General features: G+C 38.6%; 1 protein-coding gene across 1 annotated transcript in view; it reads right to left on the bottom strand.

The window, feature by feature from the left end:
- Nucleotides 1–19,215, bottom strand: part of LOC134659168 (talin-1) — a 157,490-nt gene that overhangs the window by 21,499 nt on the left and 116,776 nt on the right. Inside the window, exons 44-52 of the mRNA XM_063514800.1 lie at nt 18,631–18,791; nt 12,747–12,849; nt 11,556–11,686; nt 10,596–10,728; nt 9,160–9,283; nt 8,316–8,480; nt 7,284–7,474; nt 4,639–6,426; nt 1,744–1,860 (exon numbers count right to left, since the gene is read on the bottom strand). Coding sequence (XP_063370870.1) covers nt 1,744–1,860; nt 4,639–6,426; nt 7,284–7,474; nt 8,316–8,480; nt 9,160–9,283; nt 10,596–10,728; nt 11,556–11,686; nt 12,747–12,849; nt 18,631–18,791 — 2,913 coding nt within the window. The remainder of the gene's footprint in view (nt 1–1,743; nt 1,861–4,638; nt 6,427–7,283; nt 7,475–8,315; nt 8,481–9,159; nt 9,284–10,595; nt 10,729–11,555; nt 11,687–12,746; nt 12,850–18,630; nt 18,792–19,215) is intronic.

Here is a 19,215-nt window from a genome sequence, read left to right as displayed (position 1 = left end):
CTACCCTACTACTGTTTGAAAATTAATTTTTCTCTTAGTTTCTATCGTATATTTTTTATTTGACATGTCCAATATTTTTATTGTATTTTATTTATTTTAAGGTATTTACTGCCGACTTTTTTCCATAAATAGGCACTTTTAATTTATTACTCTGGTATCACTCTACCATAGTTAGTGATGGGACACCATAAAAACCAATATCGATAAAATCTATATGAACATTATAAATATATTGTTATTTTGATTTATTTTTTTAGATTTCCAAAAGATGCAATACATTTTAAACATAAGTAGTTTTCAGCTTATCAAGCCATCCAAAACCTAAAAATATTGCAAGATCAGTCACGTTTTAAAGATCTAAGAACTGCATAAGTAAGTTTGTAATTCCATATAAATATATGCTATTACAGAGTTACTGTTGCAGTTCCTACAAATAGTAGGTAAAGTAAAGGTACACTACGATGTATGTACGATGTGAGTACGAATAAAGATGTGTTTAGTTATGATATGTGTATACATAGTATGGGTATGAGTACCCGAAAAGAAGGACTGTCTACAAAAAGAGATGAGATCCCATCAAAAACATTACATGTAAAAAGGTGCAAGTCTCGCAACGCTTCTACTACAAAAAAGTTTTGACATGTAATGCTAATGTGAAACCAAGTCGGTTATTTTAATCAGTGCCAGGGGGTGTTAAAACCGTATCAATAAGATATATTTAATTTGTAATACATATACTGACTTGGCAATCGCATATAATGCTTTACTCGTACCGTACTCGTAAATACGTGTAATGCTCAAACTGCAATTAGTGCTAGCGTTATGTTCAATTAGAATTATTTTTAATAGGTGACGATGATCCTTATGTCATTATGCAGCCGTGCGATGGCCAAGTCATTATACGTATTACAAATTAAAGATATCTTATTGATACGGTTTTAACACCCCCTGGCACTGATTAAAATAACCGACTTGGTTTCACATTAGCATTACATCTCAAAACTTTTTTGTAGTAGAAGCGTTGCGATACTTGCACCTTTTTACATGTAGGTAATGTTTTTGATGGTTATAATTGACTAAAGCAGACAGTTATAATTCAGTCAATAAAATATCGACAATATTATCGACAAGTCCCTCGCACTTCTACGTTTACTTAAAACTGACATCATGTCGTTCACGGACAGGGTTGTCTGTGTTTGTTCTTGTATTTGTGTGAATATAGTTTATGCTAGTGTTTGATAATTTTGTCGTGTGCGTGTGTAGCGACGCATGCAAAAAATGCATTAGTGTTTACATTATTTGTGTGCGTTCCTCGCCCCCCGCGCCGAAAACGGCAGAATTTTTCACATAGAAATTAGTGCGTGTCACCACTCCATATTGGATTATTACTCCGAGCTGTTGATCGATATTCTATTTTAATTTCAAGAGCTCAAGAAAACAAAAAACAAACGCAATATTCGCAAATTATGGATTTACAATTGGTGCCATGACCAGGATTTTTATCCTAAAGTGAAATAATGATCTATTTTCATTACAACTTTTTGAAAACAATTTTATTAGGTACATTAACTTAGTTATGTGAAGATGATTGAAATTCTAACTATGGTTTTTCTACCAATCAGTCAAATATATCGCAACACATTCCAAGGGAAAGGGAATAAAGGAGTGTTTGCAGTTTGCACATTCCAAAGCCACTTTAGACGTCCCTATTTGTTTGATACTGACATTTTTTTTCTATCTTACCTCAATCTCCTGCGAGATAGCCTCAATGGTGCTCTCTAGCGCCCTGGTTCCTCGCGTGTGCTCGTCTTCTACAGCCTTGACTGTTTTAAGCAGCGACGTCACGTTGGTCACCATCACCTGAAAAAAATAACTTATTAGTAAAAAGTCGACATTTGGATGCCTTGATTTGTAGAACCAGAATATTCTTATTACATATTAACCACTGACTTAATATAAAAGAAATAGACACACAAAGCAGAACAAAAACGTCAACAAATGTGGATCCCAATGACGTTTCGCACCATTTGCATTGATGATAAAAACGCTTACGTAAATTTTGAGTCAAGATAAATGTTTCGTACAGAAAAGAGCTTAATGTCGTAAGCATTAAGTGTCAAATTTGCAAACATAAGTACCAACACTGTTAAAAAATTTAGTCCGATGGCACTAAACGTAACGTATTTACGTCAAACAACGTCAAACGAGAATAATGAACGAATGGAGTCACTTTGGTACACTTTAATATGTATTACTGTACAGGAAAACCAATTGAAGTAATAAATAAAACAAATTTAATTTAATCGAGAGCTCAAATAAAATTAATTCGTGGTTCAAATTCAAACAAATTAAATTTTTAATTCGTATACGTCTTTAAATACTAATTTCCTTGAAATAAATTCTACTAATAAGTAGTACCAAATAACTGTGTATTTAAGATCTACATTTACTCATAGCACGGGTGCACGGGGACATTTAGGTACTGATTGTATTTTTTTTGTAAAGTCTACCTATACTTTATAAAAAAATCCTGTTCAGACAGGTTTAGCATTTACAGTTAGTAGCCCTTATTGGTGGTGTATATGTCGGAAACAGGGAAATGGGCCGAACACACAAGTGCCGTTTTGCCTTGTTTAAAACTGCATCACGCCTATCTCTTGCTATAATTAAATAGCAGTCCACTTTGCACGTCGCATAGGTTTTCTTGGAAATCTTGAATTTAAACATAATATTATTCCTTATGAATTCCATATAAAAATATAAAAAAATATTGACCTCACATCGACTCATTAGATTTTTGTTCCTTGACATCCCTTCTTTGGTACTAACAAATTAATTTATTCAAAACCATAAAATTACCACCAGATTACATAAATTATGTAATGCTATCCAAAGAACTAACCGAAAGAAATACATTCCATCCTTTTTCCTTGTTTTATCATTGTTATTTTTACATATTTTAACGGCACATTTCGTAATTGTTGACAACTTCACATTTGAGCGTTTCAAACAAGACTAAACGAAAAAGTGATGCGTGATCTGTTTTGACATTACTTTTGTGGGGCCATTTTTGGCGGCTGATTGGGTATCCAGTTCTTTATACTATATCAATGATATTAACTTTTAAATGGAATGGTGAACGTATCTTAATTTTCTTGATCGTTATAAATTTTAATGAAATGTGTCGTTATATCCCATTAATAGCCTTTATTTTACACTTTAACTCGACAAATCAAGGCATTTCATCCAAGTGAAAATGGGAAGCAATGACGCCAATTTCAACCTATTTTTTCCCAATGTGCCTGCTTAATATTAATATTCAAAGCTTAGGGTTGCCAGCTAAGTTTAGGATGATTTTAAAACACGTAAAGCACCATGCCATAGCGGAAACCCATAAGCTTTCGACACCGTGAAATAAATACATAGATATAATAGACGAAGCTCACGTCAATATTGGACTTTTATTGCTAGTGAGATAATGAAAGCTTGTGGTTTTGAGTTATTCACTGGTATACCATTCAATGACGACGACAACCCTTGGCATATTTTATTCTAAACACCAAAAAAACTAGACTTAAATATCATATTAAAGTTTCAAGGACAAAATTGGCAGGGTCGCCATGTCGTTGACTGGGGTATGGATGTCAAGCGGAACTTCCAATACCATGAGATGAATCGAAATGTGTTTAGTAATTCATACAGTCCTGAAATACTAACGGCACATTCAATGGCTACCCCATAGGGGTACCCTTACCCTGCTAGGTAGAAATTTTGATACGAATTTGGCCTGATTTGTGTACAAATATGAAAAAAATCATAGAAATATTACAAAATATTAAGGTGTATTATAGATATTTCAGATTATATTCTCTGAAGTAATTTCCAAGATATTTCGTATATTTTTTTACATAGTTGTACAGTATTACCCCGCAGGGTAAAGGACACTATGAGCGTGCAGTCGCTCTTACCCTACGAGCGAGGGAAGCATGCCACACCAAACAGACTAAACACATTTCTAGATGACACAAGAGCTGAAAATGACAGAAGAAAGGTGATAGCTCGTGTCCAAAACACACATCATTTCATTTTTAAATCCTAGTTAAAAGTAAAAACTATAGTTGTCGATATTTTTTATAATTAAAAATAAAAATGTACCCACGTTATTAGTTTGCTCTTGATATGATTAAAAAAACAGAAATTTCTCAGTTCAGCTCAGTTCTCAATAACAATGAGAAAAAAATATGTTTAAAGTGTCATTCAATAGAACTTGCTAACTATGTAAACAAACCGCCATACTAAAATTGACACTGAATGTCAATTTACTAGTAACTTTTGTTTACATAGTTAGCAAGTTCTATTGAATGACACTTTAATCAAGAAGAGGAAATATATTCAAGGTAATTCCTCCTATGGCCTACAAAAGAAAAAAGCATTTAGGAAGTGAGTTTTAAATTTTTCTGTAGTATGGAAATATAATCCAGTTTTTAACAAGTAAACGCGGCCTATATGTCATATCATAATCTCGTTAATTGTTAAAAACAATCGTAAATCGGTCTATGTTTCGGACACAAGCTTAACAAATCATTATAGCACGACACTGATGCCCGGTCATGCGTTAGTCGTGCGACAGACTCTGACCGATTCTCTGTTATCCGTCGCCACGTCCTCCGTCTCCGTGAACGACTGGCTCTTGACTTCTTCCAGCATCCTCAACTGCTCTTCCATTCTGCTACTTGGCTTCCTTACACTCCTCAGACTATTCCTGTATTTCACTACTGCTCGGATTTTCTTTAATTCCTCATCAGACGTGTCTTTCTTGTTTAAGATCGCTTCGTAGAAATTCCACCAGTTATCGATAGAACCGAACTGGTGCTCCCTATTTTTGAGGATGTCTTCGTAAATCGACCACCAGTTATTGGCGTAATATTCTTCTGGGTAAGTCCTGGTTAAGTCGAAGATTTCTAGACTGTTTTTGGAATTGTTGCTGTTGATTTTAGAACGATTTAAAGATTCTCCGTTGGTTATTATTGTGCTGCCGTAGTGGTTTATGTTTTTAGTTAGATTCTGGCTTGAATGGACATTTAAAATGACGTTTCTATGGAAAGTTGGTGGGGCTGACTTAGTTTCATCTCTACATAAGCTAGGTGATCTATCGTCTCTTTTAATATTTTCTTTATCATAGGTTTCTTCTTTATATTTGCGGATGATTTCTTTGTAGTATCTCTCTAACAGACAGAGCTCATCATATGTGTATTTAGATATATCAATTTGCGTATAAATATTAACAACGTCTTGAATGTTAACTTTCTTTTTACGAGCTTCTATCTGTATATTAGAAAGAGCTTTGAGTTGTTCTATTAATGGATCAAAACCTTTATACACAAAATCTTTCTTCGCAAACTCTATTAGTTTCAAAACCATATCTTCATAATTCTTATCATATTCCAAATCTTTATTTACAGCTTTCGATTTATCGACATCATCGATAAACGTCTGTAACGTTTTCTTTTCATTCTCATATTTGTCTATCTCGTTCTGGAAGTCACCTAACACTAATTCATGTCCGCTGAATCTTTCTAATTCCTTCCTAGTTTCTTCCATTTTATCTAAATTCTTTTTAGCTATAGCTTTCCACCATTCAGAATCATTGTTCAACATCTCTTGGAAGATCACTTTGACATCTTTAGCAACAATTTCCGGGGCTACCGTGATTTCTGTGAAGCCTATTTGTTTTTCCGGACTAGGACTTTTAACTTCCACGTTTTTATCTGGAGAAGGACTTTTGACTTCCGCATTTTTATCTGGACTAGGACTTTTACATTCCAAACTGACTGGTTTAACTTTCGTGACTTTAAATATTGGACTCTTTAGTCTTTCTACTTTATTAGATCTGGGGAAAGTCTGTATAGATCTTATCGTCTTTGTAACTTCTTTAACATCCTCTACTTCAGAGTCCATGTCTTCAATAACTTGTGATAACCTCTTCATTTCTTTATCAAGATCATCATTCGCTCTCAATCTCTGAATCATAGCTCTCTTACGCTTATTCTCAGCTCTTTCATTATAATCTATAAACAGATCTACAAGCGTCTTAACTTCACCAAGGAGAATATTTTCTCCATACTTCAATACTCTCCAATCCATATCTAACAAGCTATTTTTCGCCGCTAAATTATACCTAATATTAAGATCGTCATCGACTTCCCTTTTCTGCGGATTTTTCATTAATCTTTCTATATACGCGATGATCTCCTCGCAGTTATCGTGGAAGACGGATGGTGATACGTCGTCATCCTGACTGGAATAGTCTAGTAACTTGATAAGTTCGTCTTCTTGGTCTGACTGGAAGAGATCGGTTTCGGAGTCGGCCGAGTTGTAGTCGCGGCGGCGCGGGGTGGGCAGGCTCCGCCGCTTGTCAGTCAGCCGCTATTGGAAATAATACGTTAAGGCTGCTTCTGGACAGATATGGATCCATTGGGAAGCTTTGGTGCCACCACGCCACTTTAAAATAAAGATGTGTGGAAAGATTCCATAAGGTTGATAAATTTGAAAGTTTTCGCAAATTTCTGCAGAATTTGAGAAGAAATAATAGAAGTTTCCATATTTGAAATGGACAATTCTGTTCTCAATACAAAAATGAGAGAAATTTGACTATTTAAATTTTCAGTCGGCTCATCAATAGTCAAATTCAGCTGTACAAAGTAAAGCAGACATCAAAGTTAAAACGTTGTTTCATTGATTAGTCAAATTACTGTTTCACGTCAGTGTTGGCACCAAATTCACTTCCAAAAATATAGGTTCTGTCACAGTTAAACAGCATTCTCTGTCCCGCTTGAAAAAGTCCAATATTGACACAGACAACACACACATTTACCCAAAATATATACAAAACGATACAACCATGTTTAGTGTTAATATCTGAAATATAACTTACGTGACAAGTTTATTATTTTAATTACGCAGTCAGGATTCGAACCTCACAATCTTGCAATAATCTTTTTGTAACTTAGTAATGGAATATTTTGAAGAAAAAGTCTTCGCTAGTCTGAAGCGAAAGAACCATAAGTAGTATAAGTCAGTTCTAGAAGAATTTATAATCGCTACTTTTACATTACTTTACCAATATGATGTAACAGCGCTTTGCCCAGCAAACATTAGTTTCCCTATATTCTGCTTCTAAAATCTTTGCCCTGAAGAGTAGAAGCAACATGGCGTCTTGCTTAAACAAATCAGTTTGACGGCCACATATTCCGCCTCCACACTAGTTAATGCTACAAACTTACCTTGGCAGCATGTTTGAGTCGTTCGCAGTCGGGATGTTTGAGTTGTTTACCACTAGCCGCGGTAGTGGCTGCAGCCAAGTCTCGCAAAGCCGCACACACGTCTCGGGCGGCGTGTAGTAGTAACACTTGGGGCTCGGGAGAGTGGGAGCCGAGTGACATGGCGCCTTGCTTCACTACTTCGCATAGTTGCACTGTGGAAAAATAGGTTTAGTTAGCATAGGAATATAAACCTGTAGAACTAACTTCTTTTTTTAAATGGAGGTTCATTGCGGTTCCGATTTCGGCAATAGAATAAACGTTACATTTTACTCGATCGCGAGTATTTTCATACATTTGACCAGGTCAGAGATATTGTTTAATTTTTGTGGTACCATCGGCCACACTGTTAACTGTACATCGGAGGACTTTATGCCTTTTGTAATAAGGTCCAAGTTAGGAGTGTTGCTATTTGTACCAGGGATGTTGCGAACATCCGCATCCGCATCCGCAACCGCGGAACTTCCGCATTATTTTCAACATCCGCATCTGCATCCGCATCCGCATAAAATCGATGCGGAGCTTATGCGGATGCGGATGTCGAACAAGTCGGTACAGGAACGTCTTAGCGGAGGCGTAAGTGCTAGGTAATTTTGTCATTACCTATAACGAAATCGTCCAGATCCAGAAAAGTCGGCCAAGTTACTGTTTATTAAATATAACGCACCTATATTCTTGCTCAAATACTAAACGTTTCGTTTTTTTTTAATAAAAAAATACTAAAAATTTAATATTTGACGTTTTCTAAGTACCTAATCTTAACATCCGCATCCGCGGATGTGAGCCTTTAAATATCCGCATCCGCATCCGCGGATGTCAAAAAATCTGCATCCGCAACATCCCTGATTTGTACCTACCGACAGTTTTTTTAGGTGCCCGCAATTATTATTTTTTTAAAATTTTAAGTTACTCCTCAAATAAAAATGAAAATTCATGAACTAGCAAAAATTGGGCACCTTTGAAAGGTGACGAGATATTTTAGTTAATAACACTAACCGATGGTAGTAACAGAGTTCTGCGCAGCATGAGCGAGCTGTTCCTGGGTGCCAGCTGCCCCTCCGACGAGGGTCTTGGTGTCTTCCACCAGGGTCTTGGCAGTCTTGAGGATGTTTTCGCGGTGGTCGGAGAACGTGTCGTTTTCCTTTTCAGAATGGAGAGTTCCTGGGGGAGAAATAGTAAAAAATTTAACTGTAATCACACGTCACACATCATTGTTATTGATTTGTTTTTGTCTATCGTGTTGTGTTTTTGTTCCACTAACACTTAGTTTTTAACATTATTTGTTACTAACCATTATGGGCCATTGTTGTCTATTAAACAAATAAATTGAATTGAATTGAAACATCAGTCGAACTCTGTCAAACCATCAAACACCACTAGCACAGAATAAATAATAGTACTAGGTACAGAAGACTCACTCTCTAACAAAACGCGTCTGTTACGATCAGCACAGGGGTTACCCTCATCTGGCATAATATTGTTTGTCAGAAATACATTTCGCATAACATGTATCGCAGAAACACTTTTAGTCGAATGATAATTTTGCATAAAATAGGTTAGGTTAGAGCTGCGACCTCACATTAGTAAATCTCAGCACAGATATAGCCGCTAGGTGGCGACAGCGCCACGCGCGGCTTATGGCTTTCCCCAAAATTGGGGCGGAGCGGATGTACTTTTAGCTACCTGTAGCAAAGCGATGAAATCGCGGAGTGAGCCACGCCTGCCATTAGTTAACCATAATAAAACTGCTTTCCATAATTTCTATCCGTTTGTCTGGTCCTTTGTTCGTCAGTTTACTCAAGTCAACGTTAGAAGTTTTTATCATATAAATATTTTTTACCTGCGCTAGCGAACAAGATGGTGGTATCCAGGTCCTGTATGATGGCTGCGATGGTAGCGGCCGCGTCGATACAGGCTTGCGTACCACGAGAACCGGCTTGTAGGGCGGCGAGTACTGACACGACCTAAACACAAACATTATTATTCATAGTTTATTTTCACGAAAATTAAAATAAGTAAATATACGTCCCACTGCTGGGCACAGGTCTGTATTCACAAAAAAGTTTTAACTGTCCCCACACATAATCTTTCCTCACGATGTTCTGCACTGAGTCTTTAATCAATATTGTATTGTAAAAAATCCTGGTCACGGCACCAAATTGTAACACCAAGTAAACTTCCCGATAACTCAATTCAAAATTGTGGTCAAATGTTTACCTATTCCCAATAAAAAAAAAGAAAAAAAAATCTTTGTTAACGTACATGAATATAGTATAACTCTGGATGTGGTGGTCTTAGGGGTGGGGAGAAATAACCAAATGGTATGGTGTTATGGAACTTTCAGTAGGAGTAGCAGAGAAAGCGCTATTACTGTTTTCCTTATCATAGTCTCACTTTACCTTTCTGTCTACTTTTAAAAAGTCCTAAGTCACGTAGACGTTTTTTGTTGCCCACCGTTTTTATGGTGGGTAACAATGAATCCGACGAAATTACGTAGGTTGTTTTTGGTATGTTGTCAGGAATGTTAGAACGTGTTTTTGATTTTGTCGCATCGCGTAGGTTCTGGCCCTCACAGGCGCACGCGTATGCTGCCCTCCTAAGGTAAAAGGCCGTATTTTCATATAGTGTTCTTTGAAAATACGGCCTTTTACCTTAGGAGGGCAGTATGGCAAATCTATGGAAAATTTACTACAGGGTGGCCAACTTAGAGGTATACAACTTTTTTTTGCCGCCATTTTATTTTGGCGGTAAATATGACAGTTATTGCATGAAAATTAGTTTGTGTAGATACGGCAAATTTATTATGGAGCGTTTTACGACGGAACAACGTGTTTTAATCATTAAAAACAATAGAAAAATTAAAAATAACGTTTCCCGGTCGATTAATTTCGAGAAACGGTGACATTGACTGGCCCCCAAGATCGCCTGATTTAACAGCTCCTGACTTTTTTCTGTGGGGCTATCTAAAGGGACGTGTCTATGCTAATAGGCCAACGAACCTTCAGCAATTAAAACAAAATATTCGAAACACTGTCGCTGAGATAACGCCAGAAATGTGTGAAAAAGTGATGAAAAACGCGATGAAAAGGGTTCGCATCTGCCATGCTGCTAGAGGTGGACATTTGTCTGACATTATTTTCCATGTGTAATTGCTGACCCTACATATTATATTTAACAAGGAATACTTAATATTTTTTTATGTTTTATAGAATAAAATTTCAAAAATAAAGTGTATACCTCTTATTTGGCCACCCTGTATTATCTATGTTGACGTACCTTTTCGCTGACGCGTCGCGAGCAGTCCGCGACGAGGCGACGGGCGTCAGTGTTGGAGTTGAGTCGGCACGCCCCTCCCGCCTTTATGAGTTCGGCGGCAGATTCGCCTAGCTCCACTACGGCGACGCGAATGCTGCAACAAGTGATATTAGGTTAGCAAGTGCACGATTTACTGGAGTGGTTAGCTGGAAGAGATCTCTATTAAGGATAAGTTCGCCTTTGTACATGTACTTACACCTTTTACTCTGTTATTGCTGTTTTGTGTAAACTTGTTTATGTGCAATAAGCTTCTTAATCGCGATTTCATGATTTATGGTAATTTATGGCTACATAACTTCTTACTATACTACGTTTTTTTTTGCATTAGAAATAAGGTAAACAATCTTGATGTGTTTTTTAATTGAAAATCACATTTTAAAAATAAGTTACGGTAAATATGTAACAATTATAAATCTAATACGATCTTTTATAGTCTTCTGCTTTCATAAGTAATAGTTATTGATTTAAAAAAAGTGTTTTTCAATTAAAAGACATGTCAAAATCGCTTACCTTCTTTCAAGTTCTTTCTAATGCTAAAAAAAACTAACTATAATATCCACTACAAATATTATAAATGCGATAATAACCCTGTATATCTGTCTGTTACTTCTTTACGCTTAAATCGCTAAACTAATTTCAAAATCTAAAGATGACTGGTATGGAGATAGTTTGAGTCCCGGGGAAAGGACGTAGGATATTATCAAGATATTACGGAAATCGTCATTCTACGAAGACAACTCTTATTTCAGGGATTTCGGAAACGGCTTTAACGATTGCGATGAAATTTGCTATATGGGGGTTTTCGGGGGCGAAAAATCCATCTAGCTAGGTCTTATTTCTGGGAAAACGCGCATTTTTGAGTTTTTGAGCAAAGCTGGGTCTCCCAGATATTAAATAATTATAAGCTACCGGTCAATTTACCTGTTAGCCACATCGGCGTTGGGTGTAGTGGCCGAAGCGCCCACGCTGTCTTGTGCGAGTTGCTCGTACTTGACGCACAACTCGTTGCCGAGCACAACCAACCGGCTCGCGTCCGTCGCTGCCTTCGCTGTCTGTAATAAAACCAACATTTATATATATAATATTTAAAACCCGACGAAAAGTCGAATTTAAACTGACAGTGAGACATACTAACATTGAATAATTTTACGGTTTAGACTCACTTTTTCATACACTTTTCGTCGGACTTGTTTTAAGTCATTCGCGCGACATGTTTCGGAGAGCCTAGGTCTCCTTTCTCAAGCACTAACAGTGCGAGCAGCGTTCACGACGGCCGTGTATCGCGTACTGTTAGAGCTTGAGAAAGGAGACCTAGGCTCTCCGAAACATGTCGCGCGAGTGACTTAAAACAAGTCCGACGAAAAGTGTATGAAAAAGTCGGGTAGTTGCACAAATCTCTGTTTTGACATTTTGCTGGGACATTTAGCCGCGACCACGACCAGTGAAACCTGTGTCGAAACGTCGGTAAATAAAGGTAATTGAATAAATTTCGCGTTAGACCCGTCTATAAATCGTCAGGTGACAAGCAAAAGTCACTAAGTACCACCACAAGTTCACAGCCATAGTGAACCATATTAGTGCGAAAAGAAGGTTGATTTTTGTTTAAATATTTTATAGTAAGTAATTAGTGACTTTTGCTTGTCGCCTGGCGAAATGTGAGTTAACATTTATAAATGCCATTATCCCTACTAATATTCTAAATGCGAAATTAATTATGTCTGTTACGTGCTTTAAACGCTGAATCGATTGAGAATCATATTGGAATGAAGGTAGTTTAAGTCTCGGGGAAGGAAATAGGATAGTTTCTATCACAAAAATCATGATTCCACGCAGACGAAGTCGCGGCCAGAAGCTATGATAAATATTATTTAGATTAGTACCACTACCACCAGTTTGACACTGACATAAAAGCCATCGAGAACGTAATTTACTTTCTATGCATCTCGCTCGTACTCGCATATTAGGGCAAGCGAGATGTATAGAAAGTAAATTACGTTCTCGAAAGCGTTTATGTCAGTTTTGACACTGTCAATGACTCATGGTACGGGCTTAGATGCATGCAAATTAAACAGTAGGTAGTGAGTTGAAGATCTTCGGAAATCGTGTACTTACCATGTCAGTAGCAAGACGAGCGATCTCTTTAGCGGTGCCGACCATCCTCGTCTGATAGTCGACGAACGAGTCGGTCTCGTCGAACGACCCCACCAGCGACAGTCTAAAACAACGATCATAATACTTTCATCACACTTGCTCGTAAAAGGTGTTATTATATGTAGGCGATGCGGCCCGTAAATCCTAAATTTCGACCTAGGGCTGTCATGTAAGTACGAAATTTGGTAGATGTTTATTTATTTTCCTCACAGGTGTGATGAAAACATTGTGTGTTCCACGGGCAGTACAGGAATTACGAACTCGTGTTAATTATTAATTAAGCTCTCGCCTATTACCAATAATTCGTAAATTCTTGTTTACCGCCCTGAACACACAATGTACTATTCATTCACCAATTTGCTGAAATTGGTGAAATAAGCTACTCGTACGCTATACGCTCATAACGTATTAGTAATAAGAAATCGTTTAATCATAAGAACGAGGTCACGGCCCAGGCCAGGACAGATGTACTTTCGGTACTTAGAACACATATAAATCAGACGGCTAAAGATCAATCATATTTGTAAATTTTCTGACCTAATTATTGACTGGTGGACTATCAGTTTTCTTACTTTTCTTCATTTGGTCCGTATGACAGTTTTCATATAAGAACTTTATTTTAGAGACATTGCGCTGGTGGCCTAGGGTTAAGGACGTGCGACTTTCAATCCGGTGTTCGCGGGTTCAAACCCCGGCTCGTGCCGATGAGTTTCTCGGAACTTATAAACGAAATATTATTTGATATTTACCAGTCGCTTTTCGGTGAAGGAAAACACCGTGAGGAAACCGGACTAAACCCAATAAGGTCTATAGTCTATCAATAATATAATACGTCCCCTTCTATAGGAAATAAAATGCAGAAAATATATCCCTGCACTCTATTTTGCTTTATTTAGATCGTATTTTAATTACTTTTTCATCTTAGTTTTTATATAAAAGAACGAATTGAACCCTGGAATGGAACATAATGTTTTTTTTTCACGTTTATGTTTCGAGTATACTCAGCAAAACTCTCAATCTATTACAACATACACCATACATTAACACATCCACATTCACACACATCACTAAACACGCAGATATTTTACAACTACAATTGACCTTGTCTTGAGAAACACATCTTTCATTTTACGAAGCCGATCCATCGGTACGTCAGTCACGGTAGAGAGCGAGCGGCTACTGAGACTGCACTTTGTTATTCAATAAGTACTTAGATTTTACCAGAGATGAAAGAATGAATAGACTGTGCGTCTATATTATGAACAGTAATGCAGCGACAGTTTTGACAGCTAGATGTCACTTTACAAGTCGGTACGCTATGTGGCTACTAAATTATCAAACGTTAAAATTAGTCACTCAAGTTAAAATTAGGGAATATACAGGCTGTCCCGAGCCATTACACAAAGCCGAAATGTAAGTACATATGCATTAGGGTATTTAGAACCAGTATCGCATTCACTGCCAGGGGGCGTGGCCTAGGGACAAACTTGTATGACGGTCGACGCAGATGTGCGTCGGTGGCAGTACTGGCAGTGAATGTGGTATACAAAGTATCATAGCAATCGGTGTAGCGGTTACGAAGAAATTAACAAATTACGTTTTTTTCCTTTGGAGCAACCTGTATGTGTTAGTAGCTCCTGAGGTAAGAAATAGTATGAAACCTTATTTGACCTTTTTGATTATCTTTTTTATTTATGTCACTAGAAGACTTTTGACAAATGTCATCATTGCCGCCCATTTTCGAACAAATTGTCAAAAGCACTGCCAATGATTAATACAGTATGTTTCTTTTTGTTGTTGATTATTGGGAATAACTTTTGTTTGAAATAGTTATTAACGATATAAGTGCGGAAAAGAGGAAATTCGAAACGAGTGGCGATAAATTAAAACACGACCGAAGGGAGTGTTTTAAATCGACACGAGTTGCGAATCACCTATTTGCACGCGTATCGAACAACGTTTTACAGTGATATATGGCACTTTAAAGTTTCGACATACGCACGAAAAGTGCTATTTTACGCACTAGTGCGGAAAAGTAGCCCCATATGTACTGTAAATAACTATTTTTACCTTTCGTTCTAATAAAAAAAATATTAAAGAATTTTTAAAGATTTTTTACGTTTTTGCGAATCAAACATGCAATAGGTAGCTTATTAATCGCTTTATTATTACTTAATTTTACAGTGCATTGGTGTTAGCTGTAATGCTGTAAAAAAAAATTTCAATAAATATCAATATCAATATCAATTAACGTTAGACCCAATAGTAAAAGCTCACGACGGACTTAAGGCCGAATATTAACTTAGATCCGTTATTAATATCGGTTATTAGCGAAGTAATCAAGCCTGTTTAGACTATCTTTATCCGTTAGATCACCGCTCTCGAGCGGGCAGACGGCCACTTGGCCATTGGAGAACCGCATAAATACTTCGATCTCAACCCATCTGTCTGTATCTGGTCGGTATATTCCGAATGAGTCATCTTAGCATTCATAATTTACGCAAACAAATTATTTTCTCACATTTATAGACGCGCGAAATTTATTTTATTACCTTTATTATAAATAAATAAAGGTTATAAATAAATAAATAAGTATCTAACTTTATTATAAGTAAATAAATAAAGTTAGGTTATAAAATAAATTTCGCGATAGACCCGTCTATAAATGAGAGTTAATATGTGTTCAAAACGAGAAAGTTATAAAAGTTGTAAATTATTTCTTCCTTTTTTAAAATAACCTTGGTCAGATGAAATGTTGTCAATAATTCGCTGATTGATTTAATTCGGAAAAAGGAATCTATAGGTACATATTATGTAGTGCATAATTTTTTCCGTCGTATTTTCACGGAAACGTACGAACGTGTCTTGCTATTTCAGTCAGTCTCGGTACAAAAAGTACTGAGGTTGACTGAAGTAGCATGACAAATACGAAAGTTTCCGAGAAAATACGATTGAAAACAATTATGCACTACATCTGTATACATATTAGAGCGAGAAGTAGAACATAGCGCTGAAGATTTTTTGAGAAACAAAAATAATTAAATTTTCTTGTATGATGACTTGTTAACATTAGTGTCAAATATGTACAGTCTTGGCGAGCGTGATGGGCACCTTTGCGTCGGGGGCAGCCCGGGACAGGTTTTAGTAGGTACCTAGTAATTTTTTATGTATTTAGTTTGTATTTTTTAGTACGTAAAATGAACTTCAGCATCGTAACTATGCGTAAAACTGTAATCTTAGAATAGAACCCATACCATGAGTCACTGACAGTGTCAAAACTGACATATACGCTATCGAGAACTTAATTTACTTTCTATACATCTCGTTCGCACTAATATGCGAGTACGAGCGAGATGTATAGAAAGTAAATTACGTTCTCGATAGCGTTTATGTCAGTGCCAAACTGATGGTAGCCGTATAGGTGTAGATTAGACAGGCCTGTAGTAAATAAAGCACAGATGGCCAGCGCTATTCCGGTCCCTCGGGTCGCCGTAGTATTTATACGCGCGCTAGGTTAAGGACGCCCTGACGTAACCCGAACAGTGCGAATATAATGAATAACTACGGGTCTTAATTTTAAAATTGTCACCTGTGACCATGAGCGTAACGTCACGTTCAAAACGTCTGGCCATAAATAAACGTAAGTTTTACGCGATTAAGTCCCGTGTTCGTTTTAAAATTATGAGTGAAAATCGTGTTAGTTTAAATCAATATACTACGGGTCTTATTTGGGGTATATTGACTCTTGAGGAATCTTAGCTACATATTGGGGGATTCAATAGTACATTTCACCTGCTTTAATTTTCCTAAAATTCCTCCACTGTACGACGTATGTCTGTCTTTTTGTCTGTTACCTCTTCACGCTTAAACCGCTGAACCGATTCAGTTGGAATTTGGCATACAGATAGTTTGGGTCCTGTGGAAGGACATAGGATAGTTTTTATGTCAAAAATCATCCCTGATGAGAGTGCAAAGGGGGGTGATTGAAGTAAACAATGCGCAAATTGAATGATGGCTATTAGCATTATCTAGGCGCTATACTTACTTTAGCTGCTGTCACTAACTCCACGCAGACGAAGTCGCGGGCAAAAGCTAGCAAATAAATAATAATAGTATCTCTTATAGTCGAAACGTTGTATTAATCGTTGTTTACCTGCTAGGAGTGAGCTTGCAGACAGAGCGCTGCAGCGAGTCGAGTAGAGGTCCGACGGCGCCGCGTTCTGTGCTCAACGTTCTAGCACATTCTAGAAGTTCAGTGAGCGCAGAGCGGCAGAGTTGACTCTGCTGGTCTACGTTGCGGTGCGCGGTGATGGTCGAAACGTTGTATTAATCGTTGTTTACCTGCTAGGAGTGAGCTTGCAGACAGAGCGCTGCAGCGAGTCGAGTAGAGGTCCGACGGCGCCGCGTTCTGTGCTCAACGTTCTAGCACATTCTAGAAGTTCAGTGAGCGCAGAGCGGCAGAGTTGACTCTGCTGGTCTACGTTGCGGTGCGCGGTGATGGTCGAAACGTTGTATTAATCGTTGTTTACCTGCTAGGAGTGAGCTTGCAGACAGAGCGCTGCAGCGAGTCGAGTAGAGGTCCGACGGCGCCGCGTTCTGTGCTCAACGTTCTAGCACATTCTAGAAGTTCAGTGAGCGCAGAGCGGCAGAGTTGACTCTGCTGGTCTACATTGCGGTGCGCGGTGATGGTCGAAACGTTGTATTAATCGTTGTGTACCTGCTAGGAGTAAGCTTGCAGACAGAGCGTTGCAGCGAGTCGAGTAGAGGTCCGACGGCGCCGCGTTCTGTGCTCAACGTTCTAGCACATTCTAGAAGTTCAGTGAGCGCAGAGCGGCAGAGTTGACTCTGCTGGTCTACATTGCGGTGCGCGGTGATGGTCGAAACGTTGTATTAATCGTTGTGTACCTGCTAGGAGTAAGCTTGCAGACAGAGCGCTGCAGCGAGTCGAGTAGAGGTCCGACGGCGCCGCGTTCTGTGCTCAACGTTCTAGCACATTCTAGAAGTTCAGTGAGCGCAGAGCGGCAGAGTTGACTCTGCTGGTCTACGTTGCGGTGCGCGGTGATGGTCGAAACGTTGTATTAATCGTTGTTTACCTGCTAGGAGTAAGCTTGCAGACAGAGCGTTGCAGCGAGTCGAGTAGAGGTCCGACGGCGCCGCGTTCTGTGCTCAACGTTCTAGCACATTCTAGAAGTTCAGTGAGCGCAGAGCGGCAGAGTTGACTCTGCTGGTCTACGTTGCGGTGCGCGGTGATGGTCGAAACGTTGTATTAATCGTTGTTTACCTGCTAGGAGTAAGCTTGCAGACAGAGCGTTGCAGCGAGTCGAGTAGAGGTCCGACGGCGCCGCGTTCTGTGCTCAACGTTCTAGCACATTCTAGAAGTTCAGTGAGCGCAGAGCGGCAGAGTTGACTCTGCTGGTCTACGTTGCGGTGCGCGGTGATGGTCGAAACGTTGTATAAATCGTTGTTTACCTGCTAGGAGTGAGCTTGCAGACAGAGCGTTGCAGCGAGTCGAGTAGAGGTCCGACGGCGCCGCGTTCTGTGCTCAACGTTCTAGCACATTCTAGAAGTTCAGTGAGCGCAGAGCGGCAGAGTTGACTCTGCTGGTCTACGTTGCGGTGCGCGGTGATGGTCGAAACGTTGTATAAATCGTTGTTTACCTGCTAGGAGTGAGCTTGCAGACAGAGCGTTGCAGCGAGTCGAGTAGAGGTCCGACGGCGCCGCGTTCTGTGCTCAACGTTCTAGCACATTCTAGAAGTTCAGTGAGCGCAGAGCGGCAGAGTTGACTCTGCTGGTCTACGTTGCGGTGCGCGGTGATGGTCGAAACGTTGTATAAATCGTTGTTTACCTGCTAGGAGTGAGCTTGCAGACAGAGCGTTGCAGCGAGTCGAGTAGAGGTCCGACGGCGCCGCGTTCTGTGCTCAACGTTCTAGCACATTCTAGAAGTTCAGTGAGCGCAGAGCGGCAGAGTTGACTCTGCTGGTCTACGTTGCGGTGCGCGGTGATGGCCTGTAACAAGGGGATTAGGGATGTTTCCTGTACTTAAAATAAATTATTTCAAACCGTGCACGAAATAAAACACCAGATAATTATTAGAAAACATAGACAGCAGCTATTTTTAAACACAAGTTATTAAATAAATAAATCGGATTGAAGTATAAAAAATAGGTGAGTTTACCGTGACGTCACTACATTCGTTTTCATATAAATTCCATATTAGCAAATCGTTTTGACAGTTCTAAAAAAGAAGCTGATTTGACTAGTAGGAATGTAGCCTATTGTTAGCGGGACCATAGAGAAATATAAGTAAAGAAAGAGTGGTAACTCCATACATCAGTTTTCTTACCAAAACGCGAGTTATTTCGTAGTCGACATCTAACATCAAGTAGTGGAACTATCAGTATCGCTACTTGACACCAGATGTCACACCTGT

Source organism: Cydia amplana, chromosome 24 (genome assembly GCF_948474715.1).
Source record: "Cydia amplana chromosome 24, ilCydAmpl1.1, whole genome shotgun sequence".
NCBI classification, from domain to species: Eukaryota; Metazoa; Arthropoda; class Insecta; order Lepidoptera; family Tortricidae; genus Cydia; species Cydia amplana.
This window is presented reverse-complemented; position numbering and strand designations above follow the sequence as displayed.